Source organism: Equus asinus, chromosome 11 (assembly GCF_041296235.1).
Source record: "Equus asinus isolate D_3611 breed Donkey chromosome 11, EquAss-T2T_v2, whole genome shotgun sequence".
NCBI lineage: Eukaryota > Metazoa > Chordata > Mammalia > Perissodactyla > Equidae > Equus > Equus asinus.
The window spans coordinates 73,350,077-73,374,987 of record NC_091800.1 but is presented as its reverse complement, the minus strand read 5'-3'; the positions used below and the strand labels follow the sequence as shown (position 1 = coordinate 73,374,987).

Sequence of the window (24,911 nt, the reverse complement as noted above, 5' to 3'; positions counted from 1 at the left end):
CACTACCACAATCTATATACTTGCATAGAAAGCAAAGCAAAGAAAAGAAGGGAAAAGAAAAGAAGTGCCCAAACCTGACATCTCAGCAATAAGGATTGATGTAATGAAAATAGAGAAATAAAATTCCATTCAAAATTGGAATTTACCTCTATACAGGAAACTGGAATATACACTTTCCCCACCTTCTAGGATTAAGACAATTAAGTTTTAGAATCCACGAAGAACAAAGTACTTGATGCCTACAAGGAGTCTGAGGCATGCCAAAACAACCATGAACCGACCACTTGATAAACTAACAACAAAATGTAAAATAAAGTAAAAATTAAGATTTGTACTTTCATAAAATATATTCCATACTTATTAAAATATTTCCTCCAAAAATTTTATCCCTTTTCCTATTTAAGTGGCACTTCATAACCAGATAAAAAGTTCCTTCTATTATTTTGATAGTTTGCTCCAACATTTACAAAAAATACTCCTTTTTGTCTTTAAAGAAAAGAATATTTAAGAAGTAAGATTGTTAACAAAATGATTTCAACATTTGTTAGAATCAAATTCATATGAAATTAGCAAGGTTGCTCACTCAAAAAAAGTAAAAACATTCACAAAATAATAAATCAAATGTTCCCAAAATGTCTTCCTAGGATAATAAAACCAGAAGCAATTTCACCTTCAAAAGTAATCTCACTGAACAGTAAGAGGAAGAAATAGTAATAGTTTTCTTTTTCCCCTCACTGATTTCCAACTTGATAATCTGTTTCAAAGGCCATTACTATGGGATTTGTCTTATCGGTCTTCAGTGCAGCTGCTTGTATTATTTTCCACGTTTGCTACAATCAGTGTTTATACTGTTCAAAATTCTCTTCTTTTTGGCAGTCACTAAAATACAATTTTCTAGTTAATAGATAGTAGAGGAGAAAAAAGGATGTGTGTGCATGGGGGGCGGTCAGAAAGACATTTTCCCATTATATTAAATTTTTAAGAGCAACACCAAATCATAAAACATATGCCACTAGAGACAAGAAAACTGCTAAGCTTCTAGGACTGCATAACAAAAGCAGGTAGACTTGCATCAAAATTAATATTTTAAATTATAGTTGTAAATACATTCCAGCTGTTAAATTGTGATTAAACTTTTTGAAGCACGGTGAAAGGAGTTATTTCTGTTCCACTGGTAGGCTTGTTTCTGAGATGTGTAACTGTAATTGATGTTTTCAGGAATGTGAAAGGAGATGGTTAATAATTATTCTTTCATTTCCTACTTCTTTAGGAAAAAATACCAACCTCTACTTATCCTAAGTTATACATTTATATATCCTATACATCCTAAATAGACGGTTTCATAATACATTTGATGACTCTGGAGTAATCACACGCATACAGTACAAATAACAGCTAATTACTTCTAAGGGGGTGGCGGTGGGGAGAAACATCTAAAAACATGGAAAACATTTATTTGGGAACAAAAACATAAGATGGTTATTTCCAAATCTACTTTTTTTTGTATTAGCAAAGTATAAGGGAAAATGTAAGCAACTTCATTTAATTTTTTATTAAAATATTTACTTTAGCATGCATACACATTTATTAGGATGAAAGTTACAGTTTGTTCTCAGAATTTGTGGGAATTATTTTAATCTAAAAAACAAAAAAAGAAAATAACTTATTTTTAACTTCTCTTTCCCAAGTGGTATGAAAATCAATTCATTTTCTTCAAAAACAGAAAATTAAGGTTAAATTCTAAAAACCTACTCAAATTCTGTGTGGACAAGCATTTGCAAATATATCACAGGTAGTCATTCAATCCGCAAACACAATAACATCTATCATATTTATGTGCTTGTATAATATTCTATATTACACAGGCCCACTGAGCATTTTAAGTTATCATGTTATATAATCTATTTAACACTGCAATCAATTCACAAGTAATTCATTTAATCTGGTATTCTGTAGTAAATAACATGAGATTCATGTGACAACTATTCCAAATTTGTCTGCTTTAACATAGAAAATTAGTTCCACTTAGTTGAATATCAATGACCTATTCAATGTAGAACGCAATAGAGCTGCAATCAGCTTTGTACTGTTATTTATAATAAATTTATCTTCTTTTGAAAATATTTAAGCAAGAATCTGAGAAATAAAAAGAAAAAAGCCTTCAAAGGTATACCATGAATAGCTTCACACCACATAAATGCAGAAATTGTTAGACCTTAGCAGGATCTCAAGATATTTTCAAAAGTATTTAGCTACTCTTCAGGCCTGTAGACAACCTGCTGTGAGCAGGTGGATAGAAGAAATCATGCCACACAAAGAAACAGGCCAATGGCAGTCAGTCAGCTCTGCTTGCAAATGTTCAAACAACGTGACTACACAACATGAAAATCTAGTCTGTAAAATACTAACAAGAAACAACATATTAAGTCCCAGCAGACAAATGACGTTATAAGAAATGGAAAACTACTCGAGCTGTTCAAAGTAAAACTGAAGAGCCTCTGTCAAGATTTTAAAAATTACTTAACAGGAATACAGTATAGTCAGAGTAATAAAAACAAGTTCTATTCATCCAGCATGTCCACACTATGAAAGTGCTGGGGTGTATGAGGAAAAGAGAGTGAGCTCAACACATATAGAACACAGCAAATCTTTTGTTTTGCTTCAACACTTTAATTATATGCTACAGGCAGGAAATCATTCCACTTTTTAAAAATAGTTCTAACTTTTGTTAAGCTTCTAAATTAAAATGTAAAAAGTTTGTCAACTAGATGATAAATTCATCTTCTGTTTAAAAAATCAATTTAATTTATCTGTTCCTAATTTTACATGACAAAAACCAAAACCGTGGTTGACACATGGGAGAGCACTTAGAAAAATACTATGTGTTTTTTCCTTCTATAAGCAATCTCTGATTTACAAAAGGTTTTGCTTGTGAGCTGTCTCACCCAATAACCCCTAGCCACACATGGCTATTGAGAACTTGAAATGTGACCAGCGCAATTGAGAAACTAAATTTTCTATTTAATTTAATTTTTATTAATTAACATTTAAATTCAAATACAGAAGTAGTGTAATACATTTTTCCTGTTAAACACAACTTCATTATTTTGGTAGGTATTTTATTTTAATTGTCCCATTTTTTTAAGATATTACTGTTGCATTGTTACATGCACGTCAGGAGTGTATGTCATTTCTGGCATCACAGTAATAATTTTTTTATATTGTTTCATGTTAAAATGCTAACATCTTGGATATATTGGGTTAAATTAAGTGAATTAGTAAAATTAATTTCACTTATTCTTACTTTCTTCATGTAGCTACTGAGAAACTTAACACTGCATATATGGTTCATATTAGATTTCTAGTGGACAATGCTGTTTCATTCCACAACATTTTAAATTGGTAATTTGGAAATCAGAATACACCTTTCTACAAAAGAATGAGAAAGGATTGTTAGGTTCTCAGATCATACAATTGAGGCCTATTTAATAAACATCATTACTGATGGACTCTACATTTGCAATCAAAATAGTAGAAAAATACTGGTATATACCCTACATAAAGAAAATAAATATGAAATATTATCATTTTATTTTCCTTGAATAATGATATTTAAGGAAAACTTGGTTTAATTATTAAATGAAGAAAGATTAAAAATTACAAAGTTATAAAGAAGACCTTTAAGTATCTTAAGAGTTTTCAATGTTAGTATTCCCAGTTCTTTGTTATAAACTATTTCATTTTAACATATACGACCTCCTCCTCCTCCTTTCAGATAGATGCAACACTAACTTTATATTTAAAGTTATCAACAATGGTTACAATTTTTGTCCAAGAGTATGATTTTCTTGAGGTCAGAAGACAACTTAAAGCAGCCAGACGACTACCCTGGAGTAAGAGGTAGTGTGAAGCAGGCTTCACTGAGCAACGAGTAATTAGTGACACCAGGTGAGAGAGAGCGGAACAACGTGTGCACAACTGCTGAGAAAGAGGAAATCAGGAATAGCCTGAGGTGGACCTTTTTCTATACCTATCAATACCTATCAATAGGTGGTACTATTAGCCTTAAACAGCTCAAGTGCTACCCAAAGCAAATGAAGGTAAATAGGAAAGATTGGAAAGAAGCATGCTTGACAGGCAAGACACTTCTGTGGGCGGGTCCTCGGGAGCCCTCTTGTTTCTCTTTGCTCTCACAGAAACTACAGTGATTCTGTATCTGCAGAGATCAATCAGCTGTTCTACTTAATAGAGTATGGATTCTGCAAATGTTAGAAGGTCGGGAATGGAAAAGAATTGATAAAATGGCTGAGAAGGCTACCTTATGAACATAGCTTTTCTGATGAAGGCTTAGAAGAAATAAAATCTAAATCTTAAAATGAAGGTACTGATAAGACAGATTTACTCCTGAAACTGCAAAATGCAGGATGACTATCCATTCATTCACCCACTATTCATCCATCCATTCAGTTATTGGGCCTTTACATGTGCCAGGAACTCAGCAAGGCAGTGAGAATTCAAGATCAAATCAAAACTGAAACAGGTAATTTAGATCAATTAAAGGAAGTTAGGAACGTATGAAATTTATTATCTGAATGATGGTACATGCCAAAATACAATTTATTTTTAAAGAGATTAATGGATAATATCAAGCTTATGAGGTTTATTAATGAAAACCGGGAAAGTGAATAATGTGATCTGATTGGATTTGATTGGATGAATAGGGAGCTAATTCCGAAAGCAAAGGTATGCTTCCTCTCCAACTACTTCATGATCTAGTGAGATAAAGACGTTAACCACTATTTTAAATGTAGTCACAGAGATTCAGCAATAAAAATAAGTATGTGCTAAGTACCCACATATCCTTAAAATGTTAGACTATGCTACCTAGCAGGACATGCTAAGAAAGTGTAAAATCAGCAATTGCCTATCTCCCACCTCAACAGAATATGAAAGAAGTTAAAAATTCATCAGAAGAGGTTGAATCATTGAGCTAAGAATCGAGGTTGGACACTTAAACTAAGTGAAAGGGACTTCATGAGAATCACATGGTTTCCCATGTGGCTCCTGGATTTTGAGGGACACCTAGAGAAGGATCAGCAATCCTTTTGGTGACACAACAAGAAGAAAAGAGTTTGCTAAGGCAAGCATTTATAACTATCTCTTGTGGCCCAGATGGGGATTGTGCAGAAGAGCTCCAGGCTGGGTCACCACGAGAGAGCTCCCCAACAGGAACATCAGGAGGGATGGGAATCTAGAGGCTGAAGCCAACTGGAAAAGACAGAGCACACAGTTAGGGTTCTGCAGAAAAGGTGTTCTCCCAAATTCACAAAACTGTCCCAAAAGACACTAGCCAGCGTTGGACACTTGCCATGCCTGAAAAGAATGAATGCCAGCTGACATCTGCCCAGGTCACCCTAGTTCTTCCTGCCGTGAACCTCTCGTCTTTGCCCCAAACTGCAACTCTCGAGAGACTGCAGATAGCAGGTAAGAAGTGGGAGAGGATTTAAAGCAAGAAAGAAGAAAGCACCACTCTCAGCTTCTCTATGAAAATTTCTTGGTCTGAGGTGGAACTGAGTTCAGGAGAGGTTTTACCAGTTTTGACATTATAATGAACTAGACTTTTAAACACAGCCTCTTCCAAATAGAATACTGCTTGCTTATTACCTGGTAATAACTATACAGATTGCGCGAATTATACCTGATTTTATGCAGGGGAGGAAAGAAGTTGAGAGAATGGGTTTTAGAAACTCATTTGTAAGAAAGTTGCTTCTATTTGTACTAAAAAAAGTTCCATTTACCAGTTAACTGGTTACACAGTAAAACAGACAAAGGAAGGGCAAGTATTGGGAAGTACTCTGAGTAACTTTCTCAATAACTATCTAAATAAAGCCTGTTCCACAATGAGATACCACTTCATACCCATTAGGATAGCTATGATAAAACAACAACAATCAGAAAATAACAAGTGTTGGTAAAAATGTGGAGAAATCGGAACACTTGTGCATTGCAGGTAGAATGTAAAATGGTGCAGCTGCTGTGGAAAGTAGTTCTTGAAAAAATTAAACACAGGATTACTACATGATCCAGCAATTCCACTTCTGTGTATATAACCCAAAGAATTGAAAGCAGGGACTCAAAAAGATATTTGTACACACATGATCACAGCAGCATTATTCACAATAGCCAAAAGGTAGAAACAATCTAAATGTCCATCAACAAATGAATGGGTAAACAAAATGTGGTATATCCACAAAATGGAATATTATTCAGCCTTAAAAAGGAAGGAAATTCTGACCCATGCTACAATATGGATAAATCTTAAAGACATTACACTAAGTGAAATAAGCCAGTCACAAAATGACAAATACTCTATGATTCCACTTATATGCGGTACCTAGACTAGGTACCTAGTCAAATTCATACAGTGACAGAGCAGAATGGTGGTTGCCAGGGGCTATGGAGAGGGGGAGAGGAGTGTTAGTGTTTAATGGAATCAGAGTTTCAGTTTGGGATGATAAAGGAGTTCTAAAGTGGTGATGGTTGCACAGTAATGTGAATGTACTTAATGCCACTGAACTATATACATCTAAATGTGGTTAAAATGGTAAATATTATGTTATGTATATTTTACCATAATTAAAGAAAATCCAATTAAGTTTACAAAATAGTGTTGAAAAAAGAAAAACCTAATAAAAGAACAATAGCCCTAATCTCAAACTGGCACAGAATTCTGAACTTCTATCATATTTCTCCTGCTTTTAGAAACTGATAGATGATTGGTGGCTTAGTTTGTAAAAGCACAGAATGTAGGGATCACTTTTAAAACCTTGCCTTTAAGGAGATAGCCACCTGATGATGACAGGTAAGCCTGATAAAAGCTCATTAAAAAAATGAAAAGACAGAGCCAGCCCTGATGGCCTGGTGCTTAAAGTCTGACACGCTCTGCTTCGGTGGCCCAGGTCCAGTTCCCAGGCACAGAACCACGCCACTCGTCTGTCAGTAACCATGCTGTGGTGGTGGCTCACATAGAAGAACCAGAAAGACTCACAACAAAATCATACATCTATGTACAGGGGCTTTGGGGAGAAAAAAAAAAAAAAACGGTCAAAGCAGGGGACCAGTGTTTGCTGGATACAGGATTTTGTGGTCCTTATGGTACCCACTGCTGCATAGAACACTCAACAAATTGTCTCAAGTTCTCATCACCCACGTCTCTCAACCCAACCCCCTTTTTTCTTTACACTGCCAGCACCCTACTTTAGGATCTCTTACCTCAGGAGTGAAGTAATATGGTTATCTCCTAGAGGAAGTCCTTCCTACCTCCCCCTTCAATCCCTTAACCTCTCTTCTATTGTGAAGGCACATTAACCTTCCACAACAGCATTTTGATGGACATTATTTTCCTCTGTAACAACGTTTCAACAATATCTCCACTGTTGATTGAAAAGCACAGCCTCTTTAACCTTCTGTTCATAACTTGGCTCCTCCAATCTATTTCCCCACACTTAGCTTGCATTACTACCCTACCTCAATGCTTCCCAATCCATCTCCCATTTTATGAACATACTTTTCTAAGGTGTGTCTCAAATATCATCTGATGCCCTGAGCCTGCAACACAAGCACAGACACAGACACACACACCCTTTTAAAGTGGCTAAAGATTCCCTAGAGACAAATGGAAAATGAAAGGGAGTGACTGACAGAGAGCTTGTAGCTTGTGAAGGTAAATATAGTGACCAGAATTTCATATTAAAGGAAAAATCACTTTTTTGTTTATCATTAATTGAGAAACACTTCATAAACACAACAAATCTTCTAAAGAATTCTAAGGTTGTAAAGGGTGAGGAGGCAGCAAGCTGGTAAGGGAGAGAAACACATGACTACAGGTAGTGCTGGCACAACTGGTCATCCATATTTTAAAAAGTAAAGGCGGATCTTAACTCACCCCGTACACAGAAATCAATCCAGGTGGATTAAGGATTTAAATGTGAAAAGCAGAACTTAAAAGGTTTGGAAGAAAAATATAGGTAAGTATCTTTACTCATGAGCTTGGCAGTAGAAGAGGATTGTTAGGCAAATACAAAACACACAAACCATGAAGGAAAAGATTGAAAATTCTGATAGTAAATCTCTGATTTAAAACTTCACTTTCTAACTTAGAAAGGTAAAAATATAAGCTACAAACTGGAAGTTATTTGTAACACATATAACTAACAAAGAATCAGGATCCACAAAATATGAACAACTTCCATGAATTAAGAAAAAAAGACAATTTAATTTTAAAAATGGGCAAACGCCATGAACAAGCATCTTGAGAAGAGAAAACAGGACTGTCAATAAACATATTTTTTGAATGCTCATTGTCATTATTAATCAGAGAAATATACATTAAAACCACAAAGAGATACCATTTAAATCTACCAGTCAGGAAAAACTTAAGTAGTCTGGATACCAAGCGTCCACTAGGATGTGAAACAAAATGTTCACGGCGCAGATGCCTGTGTTCAAATTCTGGCTCTTCCATTTACTAGAAGAATGCCTTGGGCAAGCAATTTAGCCTCTACAGGGCTGTTTACCCAACTGCAAAATGAGGGATAACATTAGTACATACTTTATTGGACTGCTGTGAAGATTAAATAAATTAATACAAAGAAGTGCTTAGAAGAGTCAGTGCCTGACATCATAAGTATACGATAAGCTTAGCTTATTATTCATATTATTAATATCATCATCATCACTATTGGTAGGCATGTAAATTGGTACAGGCACAGAGGGAAGACCTTCTGGCATTACCAAGTAGGATTAAGGATGCATGGTCCCTACAACCCAGCCATTCCACTGGCATATTCCTTGGAGAAACTGTCATTTCAAGAAGAAACATATAATACTAGAAGAACGTTCGTAGAAGCATTATTTGTGTAACAAAACAAATAAGAAAAATGTCTAAAAGAGGAAGAATACATAAATTGTGGCATATTAATATGACATTAACATGTATAATGAAAATAAACTAAGGCTGCATGCATCTCACTAACATAAGACTGGAGGAAAAAGCAGCACACAGAAGCATAGGGAGTACGGTGATGTTTACATAAAGTTCAAAAACAGGAATCGCTAAATAATGTATTGTTTACAATTTTATTCTATATGTAAATATCCCTGAAGAAAAGGAAGAGAGTGATAAATTTAAAAATCGGGATGGTGGTTACCTCTAGGGCAGGAGGAAGGAAGATGTTAATCAAGGGGGAGCACAAAGTCAATAGTATTGGTAATGATTCCCTTTTTAATCTAGATGGTGGGTAAACAGCTTCACTGTGTTATTCTTTAGCAGTTATAAGATTAGTAAGCATTACTTTGTGTATACAAAATAGTTAATAATAAAAAGTTTTAATCTATTTACAAAAATCCAGAAAAAAAAGAACAGCAGTTACTGCTGTAAAATCATTTGAAAAATACCTGTGGTAATATCCATCCAACAGTTCTCCTCTGAACTTACCATAAACAAGGACAAGAGAAATACAAACAGATACATAGTAATATTTTCATAGCTATTTGCTTGGAAGTAGTGAGCTGAACATCTTGGGCAATGCAGCCCAGGGAGTCAGCATAGAGAAAAGAGTTAAGAATAAATCTTGAAGATGTGCCGATGCTAACAGGCAGGTGGAAAAGAAACCAACAAAGAACCCTGTGAGGCTACCAGTTATTTCCTCCTGTTGTTCTTCCAAATTCCTCCATCACACAGTGCCATTCATCCTGATTGTTACTATTTTCCAGGCAAAATGACTTGCTACTTCCTTTTCTGTAACACCTCCTAACTTCTCTCTTTGCCTCCAGTCTCACCCTTCTTCAATCCATTCTACGATGTAAACCCCAACTGTGTTCACATCATCACTTTCTTGGTTAAAACTCTTCCATGGGTCCCCATTGGCTTAAGGATAAAGCAGAGCCCATAATATGTAACTGACAAAGCTACCAATGACTTGGCTCCTACTTACCTTAATTTTGCTCATCACTCCCAACATAGTCTGTTTACAAAGGTTTAATGCAGTGGTTCTCATACTGTGGCCCCTGGACCTACAGCATCATTATTATGTAGGGGAGGAAGACATTTCCTCTTCCCAAATGGGGGTTCGTCTGGCCGGAGAACGAATTAAATTCACATGAGACAGAATAGCAAGAGAAAATTAAACAAAGCTTTATGAGGAACCATCGCCCGGGTCCTTTCTTCCCAAAGGAAGAAAGGGCACCGAAGAAGTGGGGTGCACAGAGTGGTTATATACCCCCAAACAGGGTGTTTCACATGTGATTGAAATGTCCCTCCCACAATAGTCACAAGATTGCCCTGTTGGCACAGTGCTTGATGGACACAGTCTGCTATCTTGGTGGGCGTAGCAGGAGGCAAGTCTATCGTCTGGAGCTGGGCGGTCACAGGTGAGCGCAGCAACCAGTTCCTAGCCTAAGGAAAGATGCTTAATCCTTAAAGAAATACCAACGTTGGGAGGGGGAGGGAAGTGAGTTACGGGAGGTTACCAGACTAGCACAATAAAATGCAGATTTTAAGTCCTTGCCTTTGGTATTGATTAAGAGTTTCTAGAGAGAAGGTCCTCTTCTTTCTTCTTCCTGGTACAGAGAGGGAGGCACCTTTTACAGATAGAGACTTACCTTACAAATGTAAGTGTCCTAACAAAGGGCAAGTTCCATTCCTCAGAGCCTCCTTCCCTGTCCCAGTTTATCAAAAGCAATCAGCCTCAAATAATCCTGATGCCAAAGAGATATATCTTGGGGTGGCCAATTTCAAGTCCCCACAGTACCTGGAAACTTATTAGAAATACACACCTTGCCCAGACCTACTAAATCAGAGTAAACTCTGCAGGTAGGTGCGACAATCTGAGTTTCAACAAGTCTTTTAGTTGATTCTGAAGCACATTAAAGTTTGAGCATCACTGGTTTATGAGTATGAATGAGAGGTAAATTACTAACTGAAGAACTCTGATGGGGAAAATAGAAAAGTCCTAGATAGCACTGTGGTTAGAAGCACACACTCTGAGTCACACTGCCAGGCTTCAAATTTCTGCTCAGCTTCTTCCTGGCTTTGAAATCACAGGGAAATCACTTAGCTTGCCTCAGCATAGTGCAACGCTTAACAACACGGATCCCACAGCAAGACTGCTTGGATTTAAATACTGGCTCCACCTCCTATTAGCTGGGTGACCTTGAACAAGTCACTTACTTTCTCTGGGCCTCCGCTGCCTCATTTACAATAGTATAAATAATAGTACCTACTTCATACAGTTGTTGTGAAGATGAAATGTGAAGAAGCTGTGCTTACAACTATACCTGCCACGCAGTAAGCACTATGTGTTATTTATTCTTATCATGTTATTAATTTCACAAGGATCATAGTATATTCTGGAGATAAAAAGAGTCAACACTGAAAGCTACTTCCCATAGAAAATAAATAAAATTAATCTGTTCTGGTAAGGAAAAACTTTGCTCACCTTTTTTAAAGTAAATGACTTTTCTTTTCCAGTATACCATTTACCTCTCTGAAAGAGGTCATTTCCTTCCAACGAGAGAGCACTTAACTGGAAGCAATGACCTCCTCTAAAGAGCCAAGGGTCTGCCTTGAGGGGTCATTTATTTCACATTAATTTTTTTCTTTTTTAAGCAAAGAACTTGCAAGAATTAAAAGGGATTTATTGAACATTATCCCTATGCTAGGAAAAATATTTCTACGGATTATTCTAAGTATATTATTTAGAATACATAAATATATTAATATAAATATATATACAAATATATTCTAAGATATCCAATGTTAATTTAGCTAGAAACTCCACGTGTAAAAGTGCCATTAAGACATCTATGTGCACAGTCATTGAGGAGGACTCTGAAAATATGATGATAGAAAGATTTGGATAGTAGGACTTCGTATCTCTCTCTACTCACAACTGAGAGGTCATACTATCTCCTCCTGACCAAAACACACGAATGCCTGAGCCACAGCACATTCAATGAAGAGTATATTCTATTGAGCATAAACAAGTGTGACATAACCCATTTTTGAAGACATAATAAATGGATCTAAGTGATGTGAAATTAGGCACTGATATTTTTTCCATTGGTCTCAAAGTGTTTCACTTCATTAGAATATGAAAGAAAATATGAGAGAAAAAATATACTGGAACAAGTCACAAAACCAAAGTCAAAATACAGAACTCATTACAGAGAGTTCAATATTTCTTAGAAACCAAGAGATAATATACCAATTGAACCTGGCTTGGAAATTAGTTTAGTCATCAAATATTTACTGGGGGTGTCTTGAATCCTCTGACCCACAGTCTCTAATAGAAGTATATATGAATCTAGTTTAGAGTAATCTTTATCTGCGATTCTCTTGATTATTCTAGGTTTTAAAAATCAGTTTCCTGCATAAAATCCAATTAAGGGAATGCAAGAAACATTTTCCTAAAAAAGAAAAAAGCACAAGCATTTAATGCTATGGGGGGGGGGGTTATGATTTTTATTTGCATGTGATAGCCACACGTTCCACGGTATTTTTAATTTTTTTTTTCTGGAGCCTTAAACCTCAACTATAAGTGTGGTGAAGGAATTTTGGCAGAATCTCTTTTCATAGCTGTCTACTTTAAAATGTAGGTCACTGATCACAAAGAACTTTCAGGCAACTCTGGATTTCAAGGCATCTCCTCGATGCAAGACATTTTATATGGTGGGGGAAGAAAGGTTAGCAAATTAAGATTACTCACTTTTCAAAAGGCATCAATGTGTTATGGAAAGTCAGCCTGAACAGCTCATGTTTCTGTTGATCTAATACTATACAACTTCAATTGCATAGAAAAGGAAGGCAAGAAAGTAAGTTCTATTTCACAACTAAAAACTCACGATGACAAAGAAAACTGCTAATCTTCTAATATTTTTAGAAAACCATGCAGGATGCTTTATTTACAACAAAGGGTAATACACTAACTTTCCTAGATTTCTCAAAAAAAGAAAACCTTGATTCTTCAGAATAAGACTTCACTCAAGATCCTCTAAAATAAGAAAAAAACGTTTTCAACTATAAAATGTATGAGATGGACTATCCCTGTAAGTATTAACCACACAGGTACAGGTAAGGATTGTGGACTTGATGGAGCCCTCTAAGTAAATCATCAGACTATTTACCTGTATCGTCCTCTCAGTGCCATCAATGTTGACAGACAATAAGGGTGAAGCCAGGTTCCACGTGCTGGTCACATTTAGTTTCGACCCATCAACTTCCACCTGTTGTGACACCAAATAAGACTGTTACCACGAAGAAAGACAGAAAACTGATCTCAAGTTCATCGCTGCATACAAAGCAGCAGCCATTTTAAACAGATGGCTCCCAAACAACCTGTCATGTTTACTGCTCCCGCCATGAAAGACAGGGTCCAACAAGAGTCTTCTTAGCCATCTCTGGGGAGAGGTGAAGGACCTGGGCACAGCTGCCTCCGGGTACTGAGGTTTCAAGTGATTTCCAGTAAGTAACAAACAGCCTTCTAACTCTAAACCTATCTGGACATGCTACATTTACTGCAATTAGACAAGTAATGCATATAAATTCCAGTGACATTTTGCAACCCACACAACAGGGCTTGCATATAATATCCTCTCCAAGGACCAAGAAAGAACTTTTTCTGTGTTAATTTTAATGAAGGACTATGCATTGTTATCTTAATTAAACAGAAGCTTTAATTAGGCAAAATTCTTTGATGTTGAATGTTAAAAGTCCATTTGAACTTTGCAAAGTTCTGGCATATTTTTGTTGATCATAAATGACTAATTTCATCAAGTCATCATTTATGAAGATGCAAAAAAAAAACCCCACATAATCTTTTAAAACAGAGATAGTTTAAGAGAAAAATTCTAACTTTAAATAATATAAAACTGAAAAAAATCAAAGCTAATTTAAAATAAAAACTCCCATTAGTAATTTCTTCCTTTTCACTCACTGATGCCCTACTCTTCAATATGAGAGGTAAGAGAAAAGAATGTTATTATTTTAAGTCCACAGTAAGCAACCCAATAAACAGATATTTAAGTTTCAAAATAAACCTATAGCAGAGCGAAGATATATGATCCCTAACAATTCCTTCATTATCACTTCATTCTCTTAAAAGATACTCACTTATTAAAATAAAAGACACATGGACTTACACTGTTGAGAAGCATACGTGTATATATGGAAGTCTGTCTGAATAGATGTTTATGTATTTATATATTTTCCCTAGAGTGTGGTCATAAAGTCTAGAAACAAAGATATGCTATCGGCTACATAATGAAGTATCAGTAGGACTTATATTATGCACTGGAATGTGTTTCTGACTTCAGTGGCCTCCCTGTACAAACAGTACAGTTCAGTAACTGGGAAGAAAAAACAGTGGCATCGAAATCACACCGCCTTGGGTCTCACTTCTGTTTTGCTAAGTTGGAGTTGTTTACCAAGCTGGAGTGTTTAACCTCTCAGAGTTTCAGTTTCCAAACTATAATACAGTAAAATATCTAACCAAGAGGGTGCTGTAAAGGTTAAACAAGTTAACATTCAAAAGTCTCTACCAATATTCCTGTCATGGTAGGTCCTAAATATTTTCCCCCTTCTCCTGTCTCTAATGGTTTTACTACCCTTAAATGAGTTTTAAAAATAAGGTCAGATAATCATACTATCTCATAAATTATTTACTATTAAAACACTACATGATAAAAATCTGAGCAGCAGAAAGACTGTAGTTTTGATTAAAGCAGCAATAATACATTTTAAAATTATCCTATTTATTCCCTCCCCTCCAAATTAAATATTATGCAATGAAAGATTTCCAAAAGAAGCTTTCAATAGATAAGGTTTTACAAATAGTAAGTGCTTTTTAAAACTGAAAACAATATTTGCTTTGAAATGGCTTCTAAATTTAAGAGGTTAAAAAAGTTCAATAATCCATTATAAAAGTTTTGTTTTATTTGTGAAAAAAGAAAGTTAGAGGCTGTAAATAAAGATTTTGAATGATAATCATTTAAAATTTGTATTTGATATTAATTTCAAATATACAAGGCTGGCAGAATAAAATTGCAATTGCTATCTTTAGGGCATATGAGAGGGAACTGAGAAAAGAACCTAATCTACTCAAATCATGTTAAAGGAGAAATCAATTTACCACAAACTGAAATAAACCATTTTTAAGGATGCTCAAACAAAATGTGACATATCCATACAATGGAATATTATTTGGTAATAAAAAGGAATGAAATACTGATACACGCTACTACATAGATGAACCTTGAAAATATGTTAACTGAAAGAATCAAGTCACAGAAGACTACAAATTATATAGTTCCATTTATATGAAATGTCCAGAATAGAAAAACCCATAGAGACAGAAAGTAGATTAGCAGCTGCCTTGAGCTGGGGGTAGAGGTATGGGGATGGATGGAGGGACTGAGGGGTGACAACTATGGGGTACAGGTTTTCTTATTTGGCATGACGAAAATGTTCTAAAATTGACTGTGCTTATTGTGCACAGCTCTGTGAATATACTACAAACCACGAATTATACACTCTAAATGAGTAAATTGTATGGTATGTGAATTATATCTCAATAAAGCTATTAAAAAATAAGTAACAGACGCCACCCTGGTAGCGTAGCGGTTAAGTTCACACACTCCACTTTGGCGGCCTGGGGTTCCCCAGTGCAGATCCCGGGTGTGGACCTATGCACCACTTGTCAAGCCATGCTGTGGTAGGCATCCCACATATAAAGTAGAGGAAGATGGGCACAGATGTTAGCTCAGGGCCAGTCTTCCTCAGCAAAAATGATGAGGATTGGTGGTGGATGTTAGCTCAGGGCTAATCTTCCTAAAATAAATAAATAAATAAGTAAGTAAGTAACAAATGAAAACAGAGGGGGGAATTTTAATTTTTCAGAAATTGGAAACAGTACTTTTGTGAGAAATTAAAGATGACCCCAAAACAGAGATACCATACCATGCTCATGAATTAGAAGTGTTTTAGAATTATTAAGACATTAATTTCTCTCCCAAATTGATCTATATATTCAATGTAATTCCAATCAATATTTCAGCAGGCGTTTTTTGTTGTTAGAAATTGATAAGCTGATTCTAAAATATATATAGAAAAGCAAAGGATATAGAATAGTGAAGACAATTTTGAATATTAGCAAATTTGGGGAACTCACACCACTTGATTTTAAGACTTCCCATAAAGCTACAGTAATCAAGATACTGGTTAAGAATAGATATATTCATTAATAGAACAAAATTGAGAGTTCAGAGACCCACACATAAACGGTTAATGAATTTTCAAGAAAAGTGCCAAGATATTAAATGAGGAAAGTACAGTTTGTCAACAAATAGCCTTGGAACAACTGAACATTCACATTCAAAAAAATAAACCCTGACCTTTACCCCACATCATAAAATAAAATAAAAATCAACTCAAAACGATTAAAACTAAACATAAAACTAAAAAACTTCTGGAAGAAAACAAGAGAAAATCTTTATGCCCTTGGTCCAGGCAAAGATTTCTAGACACAAAAAATAGAAATCCTACAAGAAAAAGACGATGAGTTGGACTTCATCAAAATGTTAAGAAAAGGAAAGTTGAGCCATGAGTTGGGAGAAAGTATTTGCAAAACACACATCTGATAAACGACTTATATCCAAAATATACAAAGAACTTACAACTCAATAAGAAAAACAACTGAATTTTTTAAAAAGTGGGCAAAAGATTTGATCAGGCACTTCATCAAAGAAGATGGATAATAAGCACATCATTGATCAGTCATTAGGAAAAGGCAAATTAAAATTATAATGAAATAGCACTACACACTCACTAGAATGTCTAAAATGAAAAAGAGTGATGATAATAAGCGCCGTCAAACATGTAGAGCAATCAGAACTTTCATACATTGCTGGTAGGAATGCAAAATGGTAAACCCACTTTAGAAAATCCCACAGCAGTGAAAAAGATATGTATACACAAAGATTGTTCATGAATATTCACAGAAACTTGTTTATGATAGCAGAATATATATAGCAGAATGTTTACATTACCCTCAAACTGGAAAAACCCCAAAAGTCCTGTGAACTGATTAAAGGATAAACAAATATGGCATATCCATACAATGGAAAGGTAATTAGCAATAAGCATCTCAAAAGCATTATGCTAAATGAAAGAAGGCTGACACAAAAGAGTATATACTATATGATTCTACTTATATGTAATTCTGGAAAAGGCAGAAATCAAATCAGTGGTTGCTAGGGGCTAATGGTACAAGGACGACTTTGACTAGGAAGGAGCATGAGAGAACATTTTGGGGTGATGGAAATATTCTAAGTCTTGATTTTGGTGGTGATTATACAACTATATACATATTTCAAAACCCAAACCAACCGTACCATTAAAAAGAGTAAATTTTACATAAATTTACATAAATTATACCCCAATAAATCTGACTTCTAAAAAATGAAAACAGAGGGAGAAAAATCTACCTCTTCAAAAACTGAAGGGAGTAGTTTTAAACTACCTTGATTTATCTTCCCTTCCTGATAAACTCATTTCTTTCCCTGCATCCTCTGCTATTGGATGAGTGGATGTGAACATTAACTTGGCAAGAAGAATGGAAGGAAAGTTCCTTCCAGACGGAAACATGAAAATAAAAAAAGGCCCTTTCAGGTCCCTGTGGATTACATGAAGAAAAGGTACAGAGGGAAGATGAAGATATCAGATATTAGAGTCCTCCCTATTTCCTTTTCTGCATGGAACCTTGGGAACAGGTAGGAGAGTGGCAGTGGAGAAAGATGGGTGAAAACATTCTGACAGGTATCAGGTACCCTAAAAATATCTGGGCTGGAGGTCTGCTTCTGAGATACAGTCTGGAGGAGGCTACAGGCTTCTAGTAAAGCCCAGTACTCAGTTTCACAGCATTCCTAACATGGTATGGGAGTAACAGCATATCATGGATGGAGGAAGAGACTGGACAGATGATCCAAGTACATCATGGTAGAAATCCAGAAGTTTCTACCTGTCCTACTCAGATGACTAGAGAAGGTCTGGGTCAGAACGAAGCCCATATGGTACAGGAGACTACATGACTGTAGGCAAATAGTAATCAGGACTATAGGCAGCAGGAGCCTCTTCAATGGCTTCCATGCCAAATAGGATGAACCATTACTCAACAGTCACCAGTCTGGGTCCTTGCAACAAAGTCTTGTAAGGACAGTGTGGATCCGAGTTATCCTGCCCACATCCATAGTTATGAGGCCAGTGTGACCACATTCCCAAAGGTCCCTCTTACATGCACCCAGACTCCACCTTGGTAGAAGCTGGAGGAAGGGGAAGAAAGATGAAACACTACAGTACCTGAAAAGATACTATTTAAACCAAAAGAGCCCAAAGATCCTGTTTTTCAGCAAGTCTTTCTTCCTCCTCCCCCCTTACTAAAGGTAGAGGGATCAGGAAGAAGATTACACATGATAGACAATAAAGAAACTACATTTCCTAGTACATCTGGTAAGTACTGAGTATAATTTTGCAACTTCACTATATAGCTGAAGCAAGGAAGCTATCATAGCTCCACATCATGAACTATGAAACACAGCTGCAAGCTTTAAATAAGGGAAGAGAACATGCTGAAAGCCATTATATGCCTTCTTGGGGCTCAAGCAGTAAACAGATTTCTCCAAAAAGCATAATTCTAAACAGCAAATGCAATGATTCTACCGATGGTATCATTAGGTGAGTGAAATCAGACGTAAGTATAAGCCATAGGAGAGGCAGGGAATGTTTCTTTGCACCACATTTTAATACCATAGAAAGGTATGGGTAGACTGAAGAGAAGAAGTCTTGTTACTATGCCATGTATATCATTTACACCTAATTCTTTAGCCAAGGGTGACTGAAGCAGCAGATGTAGAGTGGAAGTGGCATTGCATTGTTATGACACTGAGAAGCTGACATAAGGAACCACCCTATCTTTTCAATGCCCAAAACTAGTGTGAAATGAAATCTAGGGCAAAGGAAATAACAGATTTTGTGAGAGAATTAGGGTACCAAGCCTAACAAGGAAAAGTTGCAAGCTGCCCATGCTTATACCCAACCATCTACCCTATTGCAACACAAATAATAATCAGAAAATAACCAATACTGGATCTTCGCATATAACTTGCAAAAAATATTTTTATAAAGAGAAAAAGGTAAATTAAGAGCACACAACACAAGAACTATTCAAAGAAACACAGGAAGAGTCCAGATAAATAATTCTGCAAAGTCTCAAAGACAACCATAGGAAACATGACCCCTCTTTAAAAAAATGAGCTCAAAGAAGAAAAACAAAGGTTCAAAGAAGAGACTATACACCAACAGAAGGAAACGAAAATCAAGCTGGTAGAATTTAGAAAAAAAAAAAATGAAGAAATAAATAACATTATAGAGTTAAAAGCCACATTAAGAAGCAACCCAAAATAGAATAAATGTGACTAAAAGGAAAAATAAGGACATGGAGAAATCATTTAAACAAAATGGAAAAGACCAACAATATAGAGACAATTTATAGAGAAGACAATAGAGATGGAGGAGGAAGAAATGGAATCAAAAGAATACACAAAAGTCTTCTTCAAAAAGACTTTTATAAAGAAAAAAGAATAAATGTAAATTCAAAGATATGACAGGGTAAAACTTTTCAAAATAAATTAAACCTTGAATTTGTAGAATGATGATCTTTACGGAACTTTAAGAATAAAGAGAGAATTATGTGGGTATTTAGGCAAAGATAAGAAATCATGCACAAGCAAGGAAAAACCTTAGCTCAGCATAATTTCGCAAGAGCAACACTGATAGAGAAGACGACAGAGTAATGCTAAGTACTTAAAAAAAAAAATTTTGCCCCCCAATTTTATACCTAGCTAAGATGTCCTTAAAGTGTATCATATAAATATATTTTGTAGCATGGAAGAACTTAGGGCTCCTTCTTTAAAAAGGAGGCACCTCTATACATACTCATATGAAACCATCCCTGAGAAAACAGAACAGTGTATACATTATGCTATTATTTGTTAAGAAAAACAAAAACCCTATAAGCGTGTGTTTTTAAATGCATAGAATATCTCTGGACAAATGTATAAGAGGAGCAGAGGGGCTGAGGGACAAGGTTGGAAGGGAACTGCTTTTCACTGCAAATCCATTTCTATTTTTCGAATTTTGTCCTGTACACATTATATATTAAAAAATTAAAAAGTGAGGAGAAGTGTGAGTGCCTAATTCCCTCTCTCATTATAGGATGCAATCAATACCAACTTTAGACCTTTCACTAAGACACATAAAGAATAGTAGTTGTTCTTTTAAAACTTCATTTTGGTTAACAGAAAAATACTTATTTCAATTTCTCTTGTCACAGATTTCTTGATTTCATCTACAGCATCCAATTTTACAATGTATTTCAGACAATCTCTCTTTCTCAACTCTCTTCCTCATCTAAAAATTAGGCAACTGGAGATCTCTTTTAGGTCTAAAATTCTACAGTTTTATGGTTGCAAAGCCCTTTAAGATATATTTAGACAGTTAATTTCTGATCTGGAAAATTCCAATACTAGAAAAGGATTTTTGTTTTACTCAAGCACCTCTATTTGGGGTTTGAAGTTCTTAAGATCTTTCCTTTAACAGACAATAAAAGCTAACAAACGGAGTCAAATTCAGTGTGGTGATAAAATGAAATATAGACCAAGGTAAAGTGACAAATGACATAATACTCTGGGACTTAAGTAAAATTTCACACCTTTCAAGGCAGATAATACTGTAGAAATTTCTAGATCTGTGAAAACACTAGAATATTCTAATTATTTTTTAAAACTCTGTATTTTAAAAACAATCCAATCCAAAGATACAATATCTCTGTTTAGAAACACTGACTCAAACTTAAAGATTTTACATCCTCAGTTGAAACAGACCTAGGACTCAAGTGCACCAAACTTATGTTAATTATCATATTAATACTGACCCATACTGTTAGCAGATGACCCTCTCTTTTTCTTTATCAAAACTGAAGCCATGAGACATAAGTCCTCTTATTTTTTTGCATCATCAACCATCTTCTTTCCTTTACTGATACCTCACACACTGGCTGCTTCCCCTCTGCTTTCTAAGACGTTCAGGACTCCCATATTTTCCCAGCACATGCACTTGACCCACAATGCCCTCCAACTACCAAACTATTTCTCTCTTTTTCTCTGACAAGTTCTAGAGCAAGTGCTCTAAATCTATGTTCTTACTACATACCTTTCCCCCTAACCTTCAATGATCTGGCTGCTCTATTCTGAGAGGTCACAAATAGTCTTCAGCAATTTTTATACTCTCTCAATTCTCATTTTTCTTCACTTCTCAACAGGAAGGAAGAGCACTCTGAGGAGGTGATCTTTAAGCAAGATCTGAAGAGTGAGCAGGAATTTGTGTGGTTATGGTAGGTGGGTGGAACTATCCAAGGGAATATCCTAGAGGGAATATCACATAAAAATAAAAATCCCTGAGGCAAGAGAAAGCTTAGCTTATTTGAAACCAGTGTGCAGAACACAGAAAACAAAGGAGAGAGTGGTACCTGAAGAGAGTGGAGAGCAATGGGAAACACTAAAGGATTCCAACTGGAGACGGACAACATCAGCTTTGTGTTTTTAAAAGATCACTCTGGCTACAGCTTGGAGAATGAACTGGATGAAACAAAAATACAAATTATGCTGACTATGTCTAGATTATTAGTAGTGGAGAGAAGGGGGATATTCAGGAGTAATATAAACTGAGGAAGGAAAGTGGGAAGTGTGAATACAGAGGTCAAGATATGAAATAGTCACTGAAGAAAAAGGAGAAGGATGAGCTTATTAGAAAAACAGTAAAACTGCTACAGTGTTGGATGCTCAGCTGCAGTGGGACGTCATGCAGATGTAATGATAGGAATCTGCCCTTGGTATGTCATTGTTTCCAGCAACACTCAGGTACTTTGATGGAGGCATAAAAAAAGCAGGATTTTGAGTTCATCTAAGTTTGTGATTGATGGAAGAATGAAGGGGTTTAGGAAGTTAAGGTATTAGTAAGTGATTGAAAATAATTATAGCCCAAGGACTCCAAGCTGGATAAAGGATGAAAAAACAGGAGCAGGTCCATGGATGGAGAGAAAATATAAGGACTATTGGCTGTACTGAGGCAGAGGCAGACCATGAACTGGTTGCTGGCCTTTAATTGCAGGGGGAGGGATGAAAGGGAGGGAGCCTGAAGGTTGCCAAGAGGGAGGGGAGGTAGTGATGTAGACTGATAATGTGCACCTCAAAGAGCAAGGTTTTTACAAAAGGGAGGGGAAGAGTGGTCTAGAAGGACACTAGAAGAAAAACAACCCCACCTCCCATCCCCGAGCTGCACGTGGTATGAGAGAAAAACTATCACCAGGTTTCTGTGAAGGCAAGTAAGCGGTGGCACACTCAGAGAAAAAGTTGAGAAGACAGGGGAGTTTGTTGATGACAAAACAAGAGATACAGAAGGCACAGTGGAAAGGGTTGAGAGGAAGTGGAGAGACTATATGAAAGAGCATAGGAAACAGATTTAGGAATAATCGGATGACTGGAGAGGCTTTCAAAGAGCTCAACTTTTCTCCATCTCTACCACTCCCATCTTACCAAACCTCCCACCAGCTCTCACCAGGACTACTGCAACAGATTAGTCTTCCCACATATATTCCTTCATATCTCCAACTGGTTCTCCTCACTACAGGCAGAATAATCTTTTGTAAACATAAAACTGACCATTTACAAAATCAGAGATAAAGGGTAAAGGAAGACAATGTGAGAATGATCAAACGCAGGTCCTGCCTGCTTCTGAAAAGGGTAAACTCCAAAAGAGATGTGTAGGACTTCCATCTTTAGTATAAGGACATCATATGTCTCACCATCTTGTAATCATTTAAAGATTACATTCTATTTTAAGTAATGACATTATAAGTTCAAATTAATCAGAGCAAAGCCATGGTGGGTGGAATTCACGAAATTCATTTCAACATGCTCTATTTTCTGAAAACTTTCCCCTAGCTTAAAGAGATCAGTTTAGTTGAAAATTATTCCTAATGAGAATATTTATACTTAAAAGAGTTCAAAAACTTGATTTCTTTCCTATTTCAAGGAAAGCATTTTCTCATATTTAATAACCTACCTGTAACTTTGTATTTCATTAAAAGCACTGAACTGCATTTGTGGTACAAATAATGTTGATGTGGAACATTTTCCATGAGTTGTTTGGAACATTCAATTTTCCTATCTACGTAATCATAAGGGAAAAAGAAAGTACACACCCTAAATTAATTTGACATTAGAGAGAGTACTTACATCCTTTACCATTAAAAAACAAAAAAAGCACTTCCTCAGAGATACCTCATGACACAGTTAAAATATTATAGTTTCTATTGCAGTAGGCAGCTGCTAAACAATTTTTTTCAACAATAGGAATATAAAACTTACAAAACAAGATATTTGCCAAAAAGCATTTCCAAAAATAATAAAAATTTGGGAAGATACAGGCTATAAGAAGTGTTTGTGATTCACCCTACAAGTCTTCTTTTTTGTTATACACAAATTCTAAATTATTTTTTGTCATCAAATGTTAGGAAGACTAGCATTGTGAAGAACTAAATCTAAGATAAAAATCAAGGTATTCCACTATTTTTAAAAGACTTTGGTCATATATCTTCCTTCTATTTCTGAAAACAATATGAAGGATAAGAAAGATCTGTGGATCAAGCTATAACTAATTCTCAGAAAGGAATAACTAGTTTCTGCCCCTTTAATAGGCTTTCATAGTGTATCTTAAAAATAATCACTCTGCACAGAAAATGGAAAAAGATATGCACTTTTCTGATTTGACTATTAGGCTGAAAGGGACCCCAGAAACATTATATTCCAACCCAACCCACTCTTCCTCCTATTTCACAATAAGGAAATTAAAGAGCCATCTAAATTATGTAAGTTATAGAAGCAATTATCTTACAATTCTCCTCAGACTATTTCACTTAAATCCAGGTGTCAAAAGTAAAAGGAACAAATGTAATCTAAATACATATGATACAGTGCTCGCATACAGTAGACTCCCATTGCATATTTGTACCTTGTAAGAAAAGACTGTTCTAGAGATAAAGATCTTTAATGGTTCTTTTTGGGTCTTATCTCTTAATTACTATGAACAAAAATACGATTATTAAATTATATATCAAATAGATCAAGTATATCCACACTCCCCAATAACAAAGAAATCTATGTGCCATGCAGTTAATTAAATTGGGATATTGCCACCATCTAACATTATTATCGTTCACCAACTTTTACATAAACTGCTACTAGATATGAGAAACACAAACATACTTTTTAAAAAATTCTAAAAGTTAAGATGTTGGCAATGAGAAGCATATAATTTTCCTGTTATTTAGATCTAATAACTTTGCTAAGTTAGCTGCTTCAACATTAATTTCTCAGGTAAAACACGACAAAAACAACCAAACATTTTTATTCTATTACAATAATTAATGATTCTTAACATTTTAATATAAACTATAACACAGTCTTATATCTTAATATAACATAAAAAGGGTAGGTAATCTTTATCCTGCTCTTCTAGTCAGTAAAATACTTTACTATTCCAAAATATAGTTATGATACCCCTAGTGCTCCTCTAGAGAGAAATGAGATGCTTGTTTTCTGAAAACAAAGGAGTCAACCATTTTTCATAAGTTTCTTCCTTATCACTATCACCTTGGAAACAATCTTTTATTTCTCTCCCAAATATATATGTAATAATGACAAAAACATCAAGAGGAATTAGACATGATGGTAAAGATCTG

At 35.5% G+C, this 24,911-nt stretch overlaps 1 protein-coding gene across 5 annotated transcripts in view; it reads right to left on the bottom strand.

Annotated features, from left to right (window-relative positions):
* PCCA (propionyl-CoA carboxylase subunit alpha) overlaps nucleotides 1-24,911 on the bottom strand; it is a 394,848-nt gene that overhangs the window by 83,902 nt on the left and 286,035 nt on the right. For all 5 annotated transcript variants that reach the window (XM_014839245.3, XM_070520102.1, XM_014839234.3 and 2 more), the window contains exon 20: nucleotides 13,186-13,284. In XM_014839245.3, the coding sequence (XP_014694731.1) occupies nucleotides 13,186-13,284 (99 nt within the window). The remainder of the gene's footprint in view (nucleotides 1-13,185; nucleotides 13,285-24,911) is intronic.